Source organism: Siphateles boraxobius, unplaced genomic scaffold (genome assembly GCF_051911475.1).
Source record: "Siphateles boraxobius isolate OS27281-9 unplaced genomic scaffold, OSU_SipBor_1 19, whole genome shotgun sequence".
Lineage (NCBI taxonomy): Eukaryota > Metazoa > Chordata > Actinopteri > Cypriniformes > Leuciscidae > Siphateles > Siphateles boraxobius.
In genome coordinates this window covers 13,309,252-13,328,409 of record NW_027508799.1, presented here as the reverse complement: position 1 = coordinate 13,328,409, position 19,158 = coordinate 13,309,252, and the positions used below count along the sequence as shown (strand labels likewise).

The 19,158-nt window shown below is 36.3% G+C and overlaps 1 protein-coding gene across 4 annotated transcripts in view; it reads left to right on the top strand.

Annotated features, from left to right (window-relative positions):
• Positions 1-5,885: 5,885 nt before the first annotated feature.
• Positions 5,886-19,158, top strand: part of tmem19 (transmembrane protein 19) — a 35,931-nt gene continuing 22,658 nt past the window's right edge. Inside the window, exons 1-4 of one of the 4 annotated variants that reach the window (XM_077235362.1) lie at positions 5,886-5,952; positions 8,582-8,712; positions 9,405-9,554; positions 10,122-10,235. In XM_077235362.1, the coding sequence (XP_077091477.1) occupies positions 8,685-8,712; positions 9,405-9,554; positions 10,122-10,235 (292 nt within the window). In that variant the 5' untranslated portion in view covers positions 5,886-5,952; positions 8,582-8,684. Of the gene's footprint in view, positions 5,966-8,581; positions 8,713-8,787; positions 8,926-9,197; positions 9,294-9,404; positions 9,555-10,121; positions 10,236-19,158 lie in introns of those variants that run through there. The other 3 variants (XM_077235363.1, XM_077235364.1, XM_077235365.1) reach the window with 3 other exon arrangements.

Here is a 19,158-nt window from a genome sequence, read left to right as displayed (position 1 = left end):
CAACCGTCTGGATTGAGCAGAGTAGGGGACATCTCTAGGGTCTTCAAGTGGGCACCTTCCATCCTCAGTGTTTCGTCGACTAGCCCACGACACCTCAAAAGGGCTCGACAGTGACTCCGGCGTCCCAGAGTCACCCCCCTCCGTCCCCCACTCAACTCATCCCCGTTTACTGACCTTTACCTCCCTCTGCTGCTGAGGTTCCTCCTTCCTCGTAGTTCACATGTGACCTAACCACAATCTCTCAACCTCTCCACAACACGACCATACGCGCCATCCCGTTTGACTAAGGCTGTCGAGCCCCACTGCGGACGTTAAAGCGGCCAGTGGCAACGGTTCCGTATGGCATACTACCGCAAAACACAATAAACACCAATCCTCATTCACACAAAATACACAGGAACGTAATGACTGTAATTACTATGCAAACTATACAAATAAACCAACAGACTCTTCAAGTTTTCAAGAATTCTACGAAACCGTAGCATGGCGGCCTGTACACAGCCAGCCAGACTCTTCCGTCTCAACCACAGCCAGTTGCTGCTCCTCTCTGCTGCTTCAGATAAGTTCTTTCTCTGTTATCATTGTGGTCAGCCAGGCCATACTAGACCTCAATGCCCCCTGAAGAAACCCAAAATGGCAAGCCTTTGTTATGTCCCTCATCCAGTTCAGTCATTCCCCATGAAATGTAACTCACAGCCAATTAGATCTGTATTGTTGAATGGTAGACCTGTTTTAGCCTTGGTAGATACTGGTTGTTCATATACGCTAGTGCAGAGCAGATATGTGCCCATACAAGACTGGAGTGACACAGAGACAGTTACTGTTTGTTGTGTACATGGGGACAACATTCCATTGCCTACTGCAGAAGTGTATATTGAAGTCTTGAGTCAGTCCTATCTGATGAAGGTTGGAATTGCTGAGACTCCTCCCTATCCCATACTCCTTGGCACAGATATGCCAGTGTTGGCTGAATTACTGCTGGACAGAGAATTGTGTGGGGTAGTGACAAGGTCTTAGTCAAAGCAGGCAGTGCAGACAACACGCGACCCAGAAGATCCCTTGCAAACCTTGCCTTTTTGTTCAGCTGATATTGAGACTGAGTCAGGACCAACAGAAGACAACAGGCTGAAACAGCGTAGAGATTGGGTAGCAGGCTTGATTGACGCCTCAGAACAGGCTAACGAGGAGATTGCTTAACCTGAACTACAGGTCCTTCTCAAAAATTAGCATATTGTGATAAAGTTCATTATTTTCCATAATGTTATGATAAAAATTAAACTTTCATATATTTTAGATTCATTGCACACCAACTGAAATATTTCAGGTCTTTTATTGTTTTAATACTGATGATTTTGGCATACAGCTCATGAAAACCCAAAATTCCTATCTCAAAAAATTTGCATATTTCATCCGACCAATAAAAGAAGTGTTTTTAATACAAAAAAAGTCAACCTTCAAATAATTATGTTCAGTTGTGCACTCAATACGTGGTCGGGAATTCTTTTGCAGAAATGATTTTTTCAATGCGGCGTGGAATGGAGGCTATCAGGCTGTGGCACTGCTGAGGTGTTATGGAGGCCCAGGATGCTTCGATGGTGGCCTTAAACTCATCCAGAGTGTTGGGTCTTGCGTCTCTCAACTCTCTCTTCACAATTTTCCACAGATTCTCTATGGGGTTCAGGTAAGGAGAGTTGGCAGGCCAATTGAGCACAGTAATACCATGGTCAGTAAACCATTTACCAGTGGTTTTGACACTCTGAGCAGGTGCCAGGTCGTGCTGAAAAATGAAATCTTCATCTCCATAAAGCTTTTCAGCAGATGGAAGCATGAAGTGCTCCAAAATCTCCTGATAGCTAGCTGCATTGACCCTGCCCTTGATAAAACACAGTGGACCAACACCAGCAGCTGACATGGCACCCCACACCATCACTGACTGTGGGTACTTGACACTGGACTTCAGGCATTTTGGCATTTCCTTCTCCCCAGTCTTCCTCCAGACTCTGGCACCTTGATTTCTGAATGACATGCAAAATTTGCTTTCATCCGAAAAAAGTACTTTGGACCACTGAGCAACAGTCCAGTGCTGCTTCTCTGTAGCCCAGGTCAGGCGCTTCTGCCACTGTTTCTGGTTCAAAAGTGGCTTGACCTGGGGAATGCGGCACCTGTAGCCCATTTCCTGCACACGCCTGTGCACAATGGCTCTGGATGTTTCTACTCCAGACTCAGTCCACTGCTTCCGCAGGTCCCCCAAGGTCTGGAATCGGTCCTTCTCCACAATCTTGACGTTTTTAAAAGCCTCAGGAATCTTTTGCAGGTGTTCAGAGTTAATTAGTTGATTCAGATGATTAGGTTAATAGCTCGTTTAGAGACCCTTTTCATGATATGCTAATTTTTTGAGATAGGAATTTTGGGTTTTCATGAGCTGTATGCCAAAATCATCAGTATTAAAACAATAAAAGACCTGAAATATTTCAGTTGGTGTGCAATGAATCTAAAATATATGAAAGTTTAATTTTTATCATTACATTATGGAAAATAATGAACTTTCTCACAATATGCTAATTTTTTAAGAAGGACCTGTATGTGAGTCAGACATGGTTATTCTGAATGGGCTAGCCCAGTTGCAGAGGGAAGACCCAACCCTAGTCACATGTTTTGATCAGGTTAAGCAAAAGGATGATACTGATGTTTTACTTGATCCTTTTGTGTTGAAACATGAACTCCTGTATAAGCAGACTAAGGAAGGAGATCTTCGGCTTGTTGTACCTAAAGCACAAAGAAGTGAGGTGTTAAAGTTAGGTCATTCCATTCCATGGTCAGGTCATTTAGGGTTCGCAAAGACATGTTGGAGAATATCTAAAAGATTTTATTGGCCCAGAATGACATGTCCTGAATGCCAACTCACTATTGGTCGGACTCCTGCAAATGCACCACTAATCCCTCTGCCTGTGATTGATGTACCTTTTGAGAGAATAGGGGTGGATGTTGTTGGACCAATTGACATAAGGCAGACAGGAAACCGGTTTATTTTAATAATCTCAGATTATGCCACGAGATACCCTGAAGCATATCCCTTGAGAGATGTTACTGCTATGCAGATAGCTTCAGCCTTGTTAAAATTCTTTTTGCAAGTAGGCATACTAAAAGAGGTTCTGACAGACCAGGGCACTAACTTTGAGTCGCACACTGCACCAAGTTTATCAACTATTGGGTGTTAAAAGAGTACGAACAACCCCATATCACCCTCAGACTGATGGTCTTGTTGAAAGGTTCAATCAGACTCTAAAGAATATGTTAAAGAAATTTGTTTCAGACTCTGGCAAAGACTGGGATAAATGGCTGCTGTACCTCCTTTTCGCCTACCGTGAAGTACCCCAGGCTCCTCTAGATCAGTGGTTCCCAAAGTGGGTGCCGTGACAACTGGCTAGGGGTGCCAAAGAATCTCAGCTTTATTTTCCAATTTAAAGAGCCTAAAATAACTATCGTACCATATAATAAACTTTTACAGCATATTTTAAAATAATATCAAAACACCAACATATGCATGTCCAAACGAAAATGAATAAGCGAAAAAACACTGATATATCTCATACATTTAAAGTTGAAATGTTTATTTACCGCTAATTGGACTGTTCTCGGGAGGGAATTGTCCCGCTCGCTCTGCCCTTTGTAATGGTGCGCGCTCAATTTTATATTTCACGCAGATTGACAGGACAGGGCAAATATGGATACATTTATAACTTTAAAGAAAACCAGAAATGTCAAAGCCCAGAAGACCGACGGACATAAACCCGGGCAATACCCATGCAAAGATATTTTATTTTTTAAGTTATAAGTTATAAGGTCAGGTTTGAACAAAGCAAACGAGGAACTAAAGAAAAAAATATTTGGATTTGTTTATTATTATTTAAAGTTAAGTATCTTTAAATCTGTTTTGTTCCAATGGTTCTCACATACAGTAGCCTTATTGGTTAAAATAAGCCTGTTGACGTGTGTCCAGTTGTAAATAGACAGATGATTCATCTGAAGGGGTTGTTCGCCTCATATTATGTCTGTTATGATGCATTCATAATAAATTCATGCTGCTGTTTATGCTTCATTTGTTGTTTACTCAGCTCGATATAATTGTATATATGTATGTACACATGTCCGTTTAGTTTAATTGGGTTGGGGTGCCGTGGAAAAAAAAACACTCCAAAGGGGTGCCATGCTTTCAAAAAGTTTGGGAACCACTGATCTAGATTACATTACTAACTACAGTTTTTGTCATGTAATTTTGACTCAGTTACAGACTAGAATTTGTAAGTAATCTACCCAGCTCATGTAATTGTTATTAATCTCATGAATTTTCAATAAAGCCTATTTTCTCCACAAACAACCTTTATTGTTTTAGGGTATTATAATGACCATTTTACATATAGTTTGTTTTAATTATTATAATTATAATCTTTATAACTAATTATTTATATTTAGTAAAGATCTTTTTTTGGTGTCCAGGTGAATGAGGTGGAACAGCAGTCTGAGTTTCCAGATTGGTGAATAGACAGATTTTTATGTATGAAATGTGTAACTATGCACATTATAAAGTGAGGTGAAAGTTTATGAATGTGTTCAGCTTTATGTAAACCCATGCATTAACTCATGAAAGAGAAATGCCCTAAGTTTTTCAATAAAGCTATTTTATTTAAAGAAAATTTGTGCAGTTTTTGTCCTCATTGCTCTATATTTTTTTTATATGTATCAATATATAACCATACATGGCCCATGCATATACTGCAGTATGTTGAAAAAATATATTTCTCATATATGGAAATGTATTATGTAATATAATATTGGGTAACACTTTATTTCGATAGTCCACTTTACTGTAGACATTCTACTAACTATAAGTAACTTTGCAACTACATGTCAACTAACCCTCATTAGTAGAGTGGGGCACATATTAGTAGAGTGTATGCTTAATATCTGCTAACACTTTATTTTGTTGGTCCCCCAACAGATATTCTACTGACTACAAGTAACTAAGCAACTATAAGTCAACTTATTCTCCTAACCCGAACCCTAACTTAACAGTCTACTGACAGTCTACTACAGTCTACTAATACTCTAAGGAGAGTAAGTTGACATGTAGTTGAAAAGTTATTTATAGTTAGTAGAATGTCTAAAGTGACTATTGAAATAAAGTGTAACCTAACATTGCATCATATTTTCCAGTATATTCCATACATTTTTGTTTTATAAGGGGTTACAAGACCAAGAACCCATTCATGGCCATTTTCTATACTTTCATCAATAGAGAACAACTTGTAATTTTACTGCATATTGTGGTGAACTCTCTGTTTCTCAGAAATGATCTGATGGGTCATGCAGATGAATATGGTAATTGAGCTGCAGGGTTGCCAAATCTGCATAACAAAAACAGCCTGTTGACTAATCAAAACTAACCCCAAATTCTAAAATGACATGGCACTCCCAAACCTAAAACATATGTTTTAATGATTTTCATCTTGAAAAGTTGTTCTCTATATGGTAGCAATCATAAACACAGTATGTTTTCATAAAGCTTATGAAAGATAGAGCTAACAGGAGCAAGCAAAGGCTCCCAACCAGTGGCCCTACCTGACAAAAAATCTCCTTACTCTAGCACAGTTACATCACTGGTATAATGTATGTGGAGTGAAATATCAGTTTAAGAATTTCATTCAAATATAATTTATGCAATACGTCAAACCTTTAACCTTCAGAAAAAAATCAACCTACGGCAACAGTTTAAAAGTAGCCCAATAGTAGACTTGGCAACCATATTGGGCTGCAGTTATGTCTGCTATCAAAGGTGTCCCAGAACACAGGGCCCTTTTAATATCATGTGATCGCTGTCTTGAAATGCATTATCATGCTTTTTCATGCAGAGAGTCACACTGAGATACAAAAATCATACATTTCTTCTTCTGGGTAAGTGCACTGGGTAAGTGCAGTTCTTTGATTATTTGATTAATCACTCTCTATCATAATTTTATATTTAATACCTGTAATACCTATTTGTAAAATGTGTCCTTGTCTACTATAATATCTTAGTCTATAGTTCTTTATTAAATTGCTTAGTTAAATAGATGAGAAACATGGTCATTATGTCATTATAAAGGGATGTTTAAAAATATGTCTGATGTTATAGATTTAATATAATTTTTTTCAATTTAATGAATATCTCATTAAAACGGTCACCTTTTTATAATGCCTTTATGAATATTTGCTTTTTAAATGTTTGTAATACAGTTGCAATCAAAATTATTCAACCCCCTCGACCTGCAAGACATTTTGCTGCTTTTATGAAAAAAATTCAACCAAGGCAACAGTAGCCTAAACTATTATAGAAAGTTTATTAATACACATTTGAGGGATTATGAGAATGTAAAGTTAATGAAAAATGAAAGAAAAGGAAAAAAATATAATAAAAATATTTAATTGATAAAATTGAAAATTATTCAACCCCCAAAATTCAAATTTTGTGCAGAATCTTTTATTTGTTATAACCTCTAATAAGTGCTTAGAAGCGCTTAGAAGCTTCTGTCACCTCTACTAAAATCTTGGCCAATTCCTCGCTTGAAGAAGCTTCCAGATCACTGATAATCTTTGGTTTTCACATTATCACTGCTTTCTTCAAATTCCACCAAATATTTTCAGTTATATTTAAATCTGAAGACAGTAGAGGCCATTCAAGTACATTCTATGACTGATCCCTGAACCCAAGCTTCAGTAGATTTGGATGTATACTTTGGGTTGGCAGTCCATTGATCATCAAGCTTCCGTCTCTGCACCCAAGGCATGAATGAATGAATGAATGAATGAATGAATGAATGAATGAGGCATTTATAGCGCTTTCATATGTACTACTGTACACCCAAAGTGCTTTACAATCATATCAGGGAATCTCTCCATCACCATCTTTGCCAAAATGGCTTTATTCTTCAAAGAATTCATGATGTCCTTTTTTGCACCAGACATATACCGCTGATCCATTGGTCCAAAAAGTTCCAGTTTGGTCATTTCACTTCATAAACTCCACAGATCTATCCAAATTAATTTGAGCATATTCAAGTCTGCCTTTTTGTTCTTCTTGGTCAAGAATGGCATTCGGCAAGATGTCCCAGCATGAATTCCATGCTTGTCTATTGTTCTGCTTATACTCTGCATTGAAATGTTTTTTTCCCTCCTTCCATCAGTTCATCTGGCAAGCCTTTGGCTGTAAATTGAGGAGTTTTCTCAGTTGCTCTGATCAAACATTGTATTCCTCTGAATGATATTGTGCACACACTCAACGGTTTTCTGGTACACATTTTTTTAAACTTATGAATAAGGCTGCCAGCTCTGTCTCTAGGAACTTTAGTGTTTTGGAAATCTTCTTTTAGCCATATACTTTCTAATGTAATAAAACATTTTGTTCTATAGCATTTGTGAGAGCTCTTTTGACTTGGCCATATTTGCTACTCAACTTTAGCACATGCATTGGTTAAATGTTTGTATAACAGCACAAGCTAATTCAGTCTTGTTATAGAGTTTGCAAAGGCTTAATTGTGTTCCAATTTTATTCCAACAAATAACTGACTTATGACAGTCCAACTCAAAAGCATTACATTATCTATTGACATTATCACTTTTAATTTGCCACTATACTGTTATAGAAATTTAAAAAACAATCTGTGACCAATGAGACAAAATTTTGAGATCAGTTGAGATTAAATGTATTATTTTTGTAAGATATAAGCAGTGTTGGGTAAGTTACTCTAAAAAAGTAATTAAGTAACTACTAATTAGCCTTACATATTCAGTGTAATTAGATAACTGTACTAATTACTCTCTCTAAAAAGTATTGCATCATTATTACTTTCTAAATCCCATATCAACCTCGACCAGTTAAACAATATGAAACTGCTGTTTTAAATAAATAATATAAAATTACATGCATTTATTCTTGAACTGACCCAAGTATTTAAAGGGGAGAAGGTTACATTTTTTTTAACATACTTTAGACCTTAAAATTTTGATGTTAGATCTACTTGGCTATATTTTGCATAGAATTGCATCATTTATATATCATAGGTAACTGTAATTAAATTACAGAAAAAAATAAGAGTAATCCCTTACTTTAATTTTTCAAGGGAAAAGTAATAAACTTACATTAATTAATTATTAAGTAATGAGTAAGCCTTCAACCAAAACTGGATATAAGATACTTTTATGAAATTTTAAATTAATAAATAAAATTATATTTAAAAAGGTATGGTGTGGAGTCTGTGCACTTAGAATAATTAAAACACTATGGAATTAGCCATCAAGTCATGGAAGTCTGCTATTTTATTGTAAAAATATTTAAAATAGTACTAAACACAATCCATTGAGACATGGTGAAAATGTTTAAAAACATGACAAATGACAGTATGTTTCTGTTGTATGTTGTTTCAGGACAAATTACAGATAGTGTGAAAGCTGAAAAGTGTGTTTAAAGAGAGTCTAATTCTTTATCAGTCCAGAAAGAGTTAATGGCACAGAGTAGTTATCTGTACTTTCTCTGGTCTCGCCACAGTACATAAGCAGGTGCTCTAGTGACGTTTGCAAAGCCCTATAAAAGCAAAAGAAGAAGAAGATCAGATCCCGCTTGATAGACGACTTGCCATCCAATTACTGACATGGAGCAACAGATTTTCACCAATCAAGGTAAAGCCCCGCTTTGCCCTCCGCCAATCGCTGTGCGTAGGCCAGACTTCGCTGTTTGTTTGAGTTGGCCGGAAATCAGTCTACTAGTTCACACTTTCACAGCGAATAGACCTTTGCTCTTTGCCCAGTATTATTACAAACTTCCAAACGTGGCTGTACTTCAGGAAACATGGAGCAAGTGGGGAACAAGTATTTGTGGCAGGATTATTTCAGGTGTTGTTGGTTATAGTTTAATAGTCATGTTAACGTTAGTGGTAAAGCATGATGTTAGTAGCCTGTACACAATCTTACAAAAATGTCATACTAATAATATTTATAAGATAAGAGGCTCCGATATTATATTATAAAATAATATGGCATTCCAACAGAGTTCTCAAAATATGTCAGTTTGATACTTTTCTTATTTTGGATGATATTGACGGTGATAGTAAATAAATTATTACAAATTAGTCAAAATGAGTGTAGAAATTATAATATTTTGACAGAAACTTTGATTATGCCCCCCACCTCTACAATACATGCTGTCACAGAGGAGCTGTAGCTGTACAGGATATTAGCATGACTGATTTTTGAAAGGGAAGGTAGCACTAGAATTACCAATCAATTTTAACACAATACTTTTTTAATCCTGAGAAAATAATAAGCAACATTTGGTTGACATTTCACTCTATTCTGTTTGATTTTCTCCATAGCTGTGCGCTCCTCAATGAACATGCAATTTGAGGATGGTATATTCATCAAAGATTACATCAAGATGATGGCGTATATGATCGTGTTGTGTATCACACTGGCTATTTCATTATCGTTCTGGGTCCTGTCTATAACTGCCAGCACTTACTACGGTGAGAGCTCTCCTTCTCATGCTTTGGAGTTACTTAGTAGTATCTGAATCCTTAAGGGCTGTGTGTGAAACCAGCCTCGTTACCAGTGTATGAAAGGGCCTCCTATTTCAGACACCTTAGCCTCACAACTAGTGATCTAAAGTGAATTCAACTTAATAGATCATTTAACTTTATAGATAGTCAAGGACACATTTCAAAATTACAAATCTTATTTCTCACTAGAAATTGTGACTTAAAATGGTAAAAATTGACATTTATACATGATTCTTTCCACCCTATACACACACAGGATTGTGTGTCTTTGTGGCTCAAAATTTATTTTAAGCAGTTGTAAATAAGTGTGCTTTTTGTCATTAAATGATTGGACTTGAAAGCAAATTTAAATAGCAAATTAATAGTAAACAGCAGGGGTCCCACTTTCCTTAAAACATTAGGGAATGTAAAAAGTGTCATATATCCAGGCCTAGAAATGTCGCGATAGTTAACTAAATTTCGAAAAGTCATGTTAAAGTCAGAGGATTCTGACTTTTGATTTACAATTCAATGCATATAAATTCTGTTTTGCAGGTACTCTGCAGCCAGTCTCACCATGGCGGTGGCTGTTCTCAGTGCTGGTCCCTCTTTTCATCACATTTCGAGCCTTTAAACGTAGGAGTCTTGATCATGGTGGTGCCATAGGAGGTGAGAAATATATTTTAAAGTTCAAGATGGCTTTATGGATTCATTTTAATGACACAATTTAATGTTTCAACACTAGTTACAGATTGTAAAGAGATAGTCCACCAGAATATGTCCCAAAGCAGCTCTTTCTTTAAAAAACCCCAAACATTTATAACAGTTTTTTTTTAAATACAAACCATAAAACAGACACTCTTGGAATTTCACATATGTACAAAAAGAGCACAAAGCACACAAAAAACCCTAAACTAAACCATCCTATCGCAACACACACGAAGATATGAATTATACACCCTTAATAGAATTGTCCTTGGCTAAAATGCTTTAAGCACTTAAACCCTTGAAGGTAAATTTAAAGGGTTAGTTCACCCAAAAATGAAAATGATGTCATTAATGACTCACTCTCATGTCACTCCAAGCCCGTAAGACCTCCGTTCATCTTCAGAACACAGTTTAAGATATTTTAGATTTAGTCCGAGAGCTTTCTGTCCCTCCATTGAAAATGTATGAACGGTATACTGTCCTTGTCCAGAAAGGAAATAAAGACATCATCAAAGTAGTCCATGTGACATCAGTGGGTTAGTTAGAATGTTTTGAAGCATCGGAAATACATTTTGGTCCAAAAATAACAAAAACTACGACTTTATTCAGCATTGTATTGTCTTCCGTTTCTGTTCCGGCGGGAAAGTGACGTTAATGCATTCCCTCTATTATGGAAGCTTATGGGTAGCAATATTCAATTTGAAATGTATGGCAATGCGTTTCTGTATTTAAATTGACATTTTCCATTACATTTGTGCAACGTTTGGTGAAAAATGAAAATAATTCAATTATATAATTAACATTTGCCATTTCATACATATGTTTTAATATGTAAATGAAAATGTATTTAAGAAATTATTAGATCTTTTTAAAATGTTCAAGCAAAAACTGTAGCATTATTTTTCTTAATTGCATTTACACTCACAGTTAAGACACTTGCGATTGCATTTTCATTAAAGGGGTGGTAAAACACGATTTCACTTTTCTAACTTTAGCTAGTTTGTAATGTTGCTGTTTGAGCATAAACAACATCTGCAAAGTTACACCGCTCAAAGTTCAAAGCAAAGGGAGATATTTGTTTTTAAATAAATCAATTTCTAAGGACTACAGCAAACGGCCGGTAGGGACTACACGACATTCCTCCAGGGACATCACTAACGAAACTAAACCCCTCCTTCGAGAATGCTAAATAAGGGGGGTGAGGCCATTTTTGTTGTGGTATTCTAGGCTGTTGTTGCCGCAACGCCGTCGGAACGCTGTTATTTTCATCTGGATTGCAGGTTCACTCCACTTCCACTGAACCCTGTTCAGCCTTCCTAGGGTCGCAGGAGTTAGGGATCAATGGTTAAAATTTATTTTTAACTCGGTCCCTCATAATTATTACCCTAATCTCACTCTCTGTGCTGCACATTTTACGGAGGAAAGCTTCCACAATCTTCGCGAGCTCAATGCAGGATTCGCACAACAGCTTGTCCTGAAAGATGGAGCAGTTCCAACTTTAAAAACAGAAGCTTTTGTTTACGGGCCACAACCTGTAAGTATGATTTATTTTTCGTTGTGTTTTCCTGTAATAGTTCGTATTGTTAATTGTACGTTATAGCAAGGAAGTAAACAAATGACAACGCTGTTTGGCTCTGCAAACCAGTTTGTTAAATGCTCATTCATACTTAACGTTATCTGACAAACACCTAACATTACAAACTTTTTTTAAATCTCAACAGCGAACTTGGAATTAGTGTAAATTATTCTTTGATTAGAGTTTTAATGTATTGCTTATCGCTTTATCTACAGTTATGCTAAACATGGTTCTGTGTTTGATTTGGCTACTGTAACGTTAGTAAAGCCAATGTTTAGTGTTTGTTTTGGGTTAATAGTTCTGGCCACAGATATTTGGCTACAATCGTTCTAAAAATACAAAAGGTGCCATACAGTCAGTAACGATCACTATAAATCCGCAGTCTTTACTCAAAAAAATCCCTTTGAGGACTGTAGTATAATTTGTTAGAAAGATTATATGAAATTCTTGTTTATGAAGCTTATTTTTTGTAATACTATAATATTTAGTACAATTAAATAACAGCGTACCTAAAAAGTAATGAGACAACAACAACAACAAAAAACAAACCTTTCTGAAACGTCGTTTAACAGCCGTTCTTGAACAGGTTCTGCTCGATCATCTTCACTAACATTCTCTGAGTCCGATTGGTTTTATTGACGCCATTGTTCATAATACACCAAAGCACAAACTACCGGTAAGGGGCGTGACTTTTCCGAAAAACGTGCACTAGCCGGTTAGCGAATCACAACACACTGGGCCAGCTAACCAATCTGAGCCCATTGCGTATTTCTGAGGGACTGGCTTCATAGAACCCGGAAACCGTCAGACCGTTTTTACAAGGAGGGACAGAGCAGTGTAGAATAAAGTTAAAATATATGAAAATAATGCTAATTTTTTTAAAAACGAAGCATGAACACATGTTACAGTGCACCCCACAAACACAATCAAGCCTTCGGAAAAATGTGTTTTACCACCCCTTTAAATGTCCCGGAATGAATGTAGCAAGATTCAATGTGCAAATTGAAGATGCATTCCGAGCCCATCACGCCCCTGCCCCGCCCCCTCCCTCCCGCTCTTGTCAATCACTGCGTGAAGTTGGCCCCGCCCCCACCCAATGCAAAACATCGGCAAAATAGGCTCAATCGTTTTTACTTCATTTGTGCTGTTACTTCGCTTTATTGTTTGTTCTGCTTCGATTTTTTTAGATATTCAAAGAATATTTATAGGTCATTCTGAGGTCACCCAGCCCCCCACATCCTCCAAATAAAATAGTCTCTTTCGTTTGTGTTGGTTTGTGCCGGTTAAAGTTTTGTTTGTGCTGCTTCGGTTTTTAAAATATTAGACCAATTATAGACGATAGCATCAAAACCCGTCAGATTCCGTATTGACCCTATATATTTATAAATATCTGATCAATATGCTTTATAAAATAGAAAGGGGAGATGGTTAAACATCAAATGAGTCACTTTATTGAAGATTACATTCAGATATGATGAAATAAAGAGCGGCCACATTTTTCGGTATGAATTTGACCCATCAGATTCCATGACACTGTAGCTATATATTCATCAATATCTAATCAATATGCTTAATACAATATAAATGGGAGATGGTCATACATCACATGAATCACTTTATTGAACATTACAGTCGGTTATGAAGAAATAAAGAGTGGTAGGGAGGGGACGGGGCAGGGCTGTGATCGGCTCGGAATGCATTTTCAATTTGCACATTGAGTTTTGCTACATTCATTGTGGGACATTTAATGAAAATGCAATCGCAAGTGTCTTAACTGTGAGTGTAAATGCAATTAAGAAAAATATTTAAATGATCATTTTGCTACAGTTTTTGTCAAGTCAAGTCAAGTCACCTTTATTTATATAGCGCTTTTACAATACAAATTGTTTCAAAGCAGCTTTACAGAGATAAAAGGAAAGTAAAGTTGTAATAGTATTGTTAAATTCAAAATTAAATGTTAAATGTCCCCAACAAAGCAAGCCAAAAGCCAATGGCGAATGAAGGCGAAAAAAAAGGCGACAGTGGCAAGGAACCAAAACTCCATCAGGTGACAGAATGGAGAAAAAAACCTTGGGAGAAACCAGGCTCAGTCGGGGGGCAGTCCTCCTTTGGCCAACAAACGAACAGTGTATGATTATGATTTAGGCGGCATGCTTGAACATGTTAAAATATCTAATCATTTCTGTAAAACATTTTAATTTAAATTTTGCAACTTATAAAGCGTCAAAATATGTATTTAATTTACATATTAAAACTAGTCTATGAAATGGCAAATGTAAATTATATAAGTGATTTTTCATTTTTCATTTTGCACCAACATTGCACAAATGTAATGGAAAATGTAAATTCAAATACAGAAATGCATTGCCATTTTACATATTGCATTTTCATTTTGCATATTTAATGTAAAATTAATTATTGCTACTCATATGCTTCCATACATTATTTGGCCAAAATGTCATATATCAAATATTTAGAAACATTCAAGATTGTAGTTTTAACTGTGACATGATTGGGGCAGCTGGTTCACTGAAAAAATCTGGCTCAAAACATTGATTCATTCAAATTTATTCTCTCATGAATGTGCCAAAGAAAGCTAAGGTGTATTTTATACTCTTATAATATTTTGTAGTGGTTAAAAATGCGTGGAATTATGCGAATATGAACTTTAAGCACTTAGTTAGCATGCAGTGCATGTAATGTAAGAGAACAATACTGTGGATTTAAAGGGAACCGCTCTGAAACCTCTGAAATCATTGTCATAACCCACAATTCTGTAAATTAACGCTTTAATTTTTTTTTTCTTAATATTTGTTTTTACACACTGTGTAAAGATTCACTCCACGCTACTTTACATTCATGCTTGGTTTTCTGAAAGAAATGTATCTAATGAAAGGAAGTCAGTCCTCAGCATAATTATTGCCACCCCATGGTTATTATAATAGTATATTTTAATGTTATCTTTCTTTCTTTTCAGTCAAATCCACATTCAGCAGGAAATGTCCATAGTAGAGTCCATCTGTTCTTTATCTTTGGCTTTGAGGAAGTAGATCTGTAGGCCTGTCATGATTGTTTGATCTAATTATGATTATTTGGGATCTCCGCAATCATTGTGCAGATTCTAAACATATATTCCAAATATAGAAATACCATGAAATTATAATTCTTTGTGTCAGCAGTACATGAAATAACAAATGAATTGAGGCCCTGCTGTGTGCCTGCATCCATGCAAAATACAAGGCTTAAACATGCATTGTGAATGCAAAGTGGTTTCCTGTTTTTTGGAATTAATGCATGAAGCGCTGAAACATTATTTGTAATTAGGGATCCAAGCACCAAAGGTGCTGAACCTGGCTGTATTTGCACTGTTTTGCTAATTATTCTTTTTCTACCCTAAAAATGGCTACCAGCAGCCAATCAAATTTAATCTGATAACAACTGAATGGGCTACCATTACAATAATGGAAATATTCTCATATTGTGTGTAGATGAGTGTGTGCGTTTTGCAAATCCTTGCCCAATATTTTACCGGGGCAGTATAGACATCTTTGTACCTTATTTACCCTTCTAAGTTTCATAGTAGTACTTAGTTCAAGGGAACATATTACTACTCTATATGCACATAATAGGGGTACAAAGTTGTCCCTTTAAAGTAGGGGTGTGGAAATAACTTTTAGGCACCTCCCGATCCAAGCCGATTGACTTCTGATTTTGGGAATCATAATCTGATTCTAAAACAATTCTTGATTTACGTTAATTAATGAGTTAACCCATTTAATCCCAAATTTTTGCCCAGAGATGACATATATGATTTTATATGGACTCCATACTAGTCCATAGGCTTCTTCAGGGATTGAAACCTGCCAGCCCCGAAACGTCATCAAAGACATTGTTAAAATAGTCCAAATGACTACAGTGGCTCAATCTTAAGTTTATCAAACGACGAGAATACTTTTTGTGCGCAAAAAAACACAAAAATAATGACTTTATTTCAACTATTCATTTCCTTCTCTGTGGGCCTCGAGTCAGTTCACTAGTTTAACAGCGTAAGCTTCTGTTGTTGTACGTCACACGCATCACACACATGACACGTAGGCCAATAGTGAGCCTACGTGTGACGTAGCTCTACGGAATCACACCAAGTTAACTGACTAGAGGCCAACAGAAAAGGAAATGAATAGTTGAAATAAAGTTGTTATTTTTGTTTGTTTTTGTGCACAAAAAGTATTCTCGTCGCTTGAGAAACTTAGAGGTGCAATGTGTAAAAAATGTGAGTATCTATTGACAGAAATGCAATGCCATCCATAACTATGTGTTCAGTGGTGTATAAAGAACTTACTTAATAAACCGTAATGTTTTTATTACCTTAGAATGAGGCATTTATATCTACATAGGCGAGGGAATCCCCTTCTATGAAGGTCGACATATTGTGACGTCATGTTTCTACCGTAGCCGAAAGCGAACAAACAGCGTTACAGAGCGCGTTTTGTCACTACCTTGAAAGAGAAGCCGCAGAAAGCTAGAAGCTAGCCATAAACACCGTGAGTAATGACTTTTCCCTTGTCAGTGGTGTAAAATATGTAGTTGGATTGTTTCATGTAACTTAATTCTTCTCCCTCGCTTTGTTATGGCTTTGCTATGTGTGGATAAATGTGCTGGTTACGTTCGTGAGACAGCTAATTAGCACTCTTGTCATTGACCGTAAAACAGTTACAGGAATCACCAACCCGTCGATCTTGGAAGCATTTTAAGTCGATCGAGTTTCCAAAATCAGAGAAAAAAAGCCTATTGTGTGTAGTAAATGGTGTCTAGGGGATGCGGAGGCGCGCGCGCTGTTACAATCACGTTATTTTTGCCGCACGCACCTTTGGGCTCATGCGGACGCGTCCAGTATAAACAAGGCTTAACGCTTTAACCAGCTCAGCTACAGTAACAGCTCATATTAGCCAGCTAAACTTTTACTACCCTGTTAGAAAAAATATATAGTTGCATAGTTTCATGTGGTTCTTCTCCCTCGCTGTATTATGGGTTTTCTATGTGGGGAGAAATGTGCTGGTTACATTCGTGAGACAATCAACTAATTACTATTATTATATTACGTATTAAGACCCTTGATCCTCACCTGACTATGGCTTTGTAAACTTTATCCATGATGTGGTTTATAATGAACTGTGGTACAGAAACTTGGTTTACTCTGGCTATTCTCTGCCGTCTCAGACGACGATGTTTGTCCCGTTTTCGCCACGGTAGCTTCTTCGAAAGGGAGGGGTGAGCGGTGGGCTGAGTCCTTAGTGTAAACTCGCAAACGAACCGCTAGATGTCGCTAAAAGTCACACACTGCACCTTTAAGATTGAGCCACTGTAGTCACTTGGACTATTTTAACGATGTCTTTGATGACATTTCGGGGTTGGCAAGTTTCAATCCTTGAAGAAGCCTGGAGGAGTATGGAGGGAGTGATCCAGCTCTCAGATTTCATCAAAAATATCTTAATTCATGTTCTGAAGTCGAACGAAGGTCTTACGAGGTTGAAACAACATGATTTGTTTCAGACCAGAATTTTCATTTTTGGGTGAACTATCCGTTTAATGCATTTAAAAAATGACAAACCTCTAGCAATTAGTTTAAAGTATGGGTTAAATAGTTGCAATTAGTGTTTTATTCCATTAACAAAGAAGTAAACATTGTCTGGCGCAGTTTCAAAAAGGACAAAATCGCATTCCTATGCAGCAGTACGGCACAAATAATCAAATAAAATGATGACAAATTATAGGAAATTGGAAGGTAATTATTATAATCTTCATAATAAACTGTAATAAATAAATAAGTAACACAATAAATAAGTACAGGTAGATAGATAAAGCTAAATAAATAAAATATTTATCCATCTATTTAACCTGGCAAGTCACTTAAGAACAAACTCTTATTTTCAACAACAGCCTGGCAGGAGAGTTAAAATCTCCTGAAAGACATACTAACATATTACAATACACACACACACACATTGCATTCATTTAAAACATTTACAAGTTGTGATAAAAGTTAAAACGCTCTAAAAGTTTTTTATATGCAGAGATTGAAATAAATGACTCCAATTTCAATAACTTTTGTAGCACATTCCAATCATTTGGAGTAGCAAAACCAAAAGCAGAGCGACCATAAACAGTTTTTTGCCTAGGAATAATCAAAAGAATATGATTAGATGATCGGGTTAAAGATGTACTAACATGTGATTGCAGCAACAGGACTTTATAAATAAAAATATACCAGTGTATTTCCCGTCTGATATGTAATTACGTCCAATTTAAAAGGGCATGCAGTTCATAGTGACACATTCTGTAAGGTGTATTAGTAATCAGTATAATAGCTGTGTGATATAACACATCTAATTGTTCTAAAACACCTCTACGTGCATTCCTATATACACATCACCATAGTCAAATAACAGTAAAATAGTGGTTTCAATAAGATATTTCTTGGCTGATGTAGTAAACGTAGATTTATTTTGATATAAGAAACCAAGTCTAGATTTAACTTTCTTCTGAAGATTCCATTATATGATCATTTAAAGTTAAAGAGCTATCAAGCCAATTTCCAAGATATTTGTATGAAGATACCCTGTCAAGTTTTGCTCCATTCAAGGATGTAATGTCTTTATTACATAGTTGTTTCTTTCCAAATCACAATACCTTTGCTTTTGTGCTTTTCAAAACTAGATTTAAATCATTAAAAGCTTCTTGAATACTATTAAAACTGTCCCTTTTCCCTTTTAAAACTTCATCATATGAGGATCCTATAGAGTAAAGAATGGTTTCATCGGCGTATAAATAAGTGAATATAGGTTATTTTACAGATAGTCTGGGATATACTATTAATATAATCTGAAAACATGGTTGAGGCCAACACAGAGCGTTTATGAACCCCTTTTGTTAATAGTTAGAGGCTCAGATAGTTGTTGTTCAATTTTTACATGTTGGGATCTACTAAATAGATAATTAGAGAATCAACGTAGAATCATACGTAATCTGGATAACAGAATTGAGTGATCAACTGTATCAAAAGCTTTAGCATAAGAAATTGTTGTGTATTATAAATATCGTTCATAACTTTTACAGCTACTGTAATGCAACTAAATGATGAACGAAACCCGGATTTGAACATCAGATATGACGTTCATTTTATTAAGAAACCCTATTAATTGCTTATTTATAAATTTCTCCATTACATTTGCAACACAAAACACAATCCAAGATGGCGCCGCGGATGGCTGCCTCGGTGTGGAGCTCTCCAGCTATTGTGTTGTTTTTGTT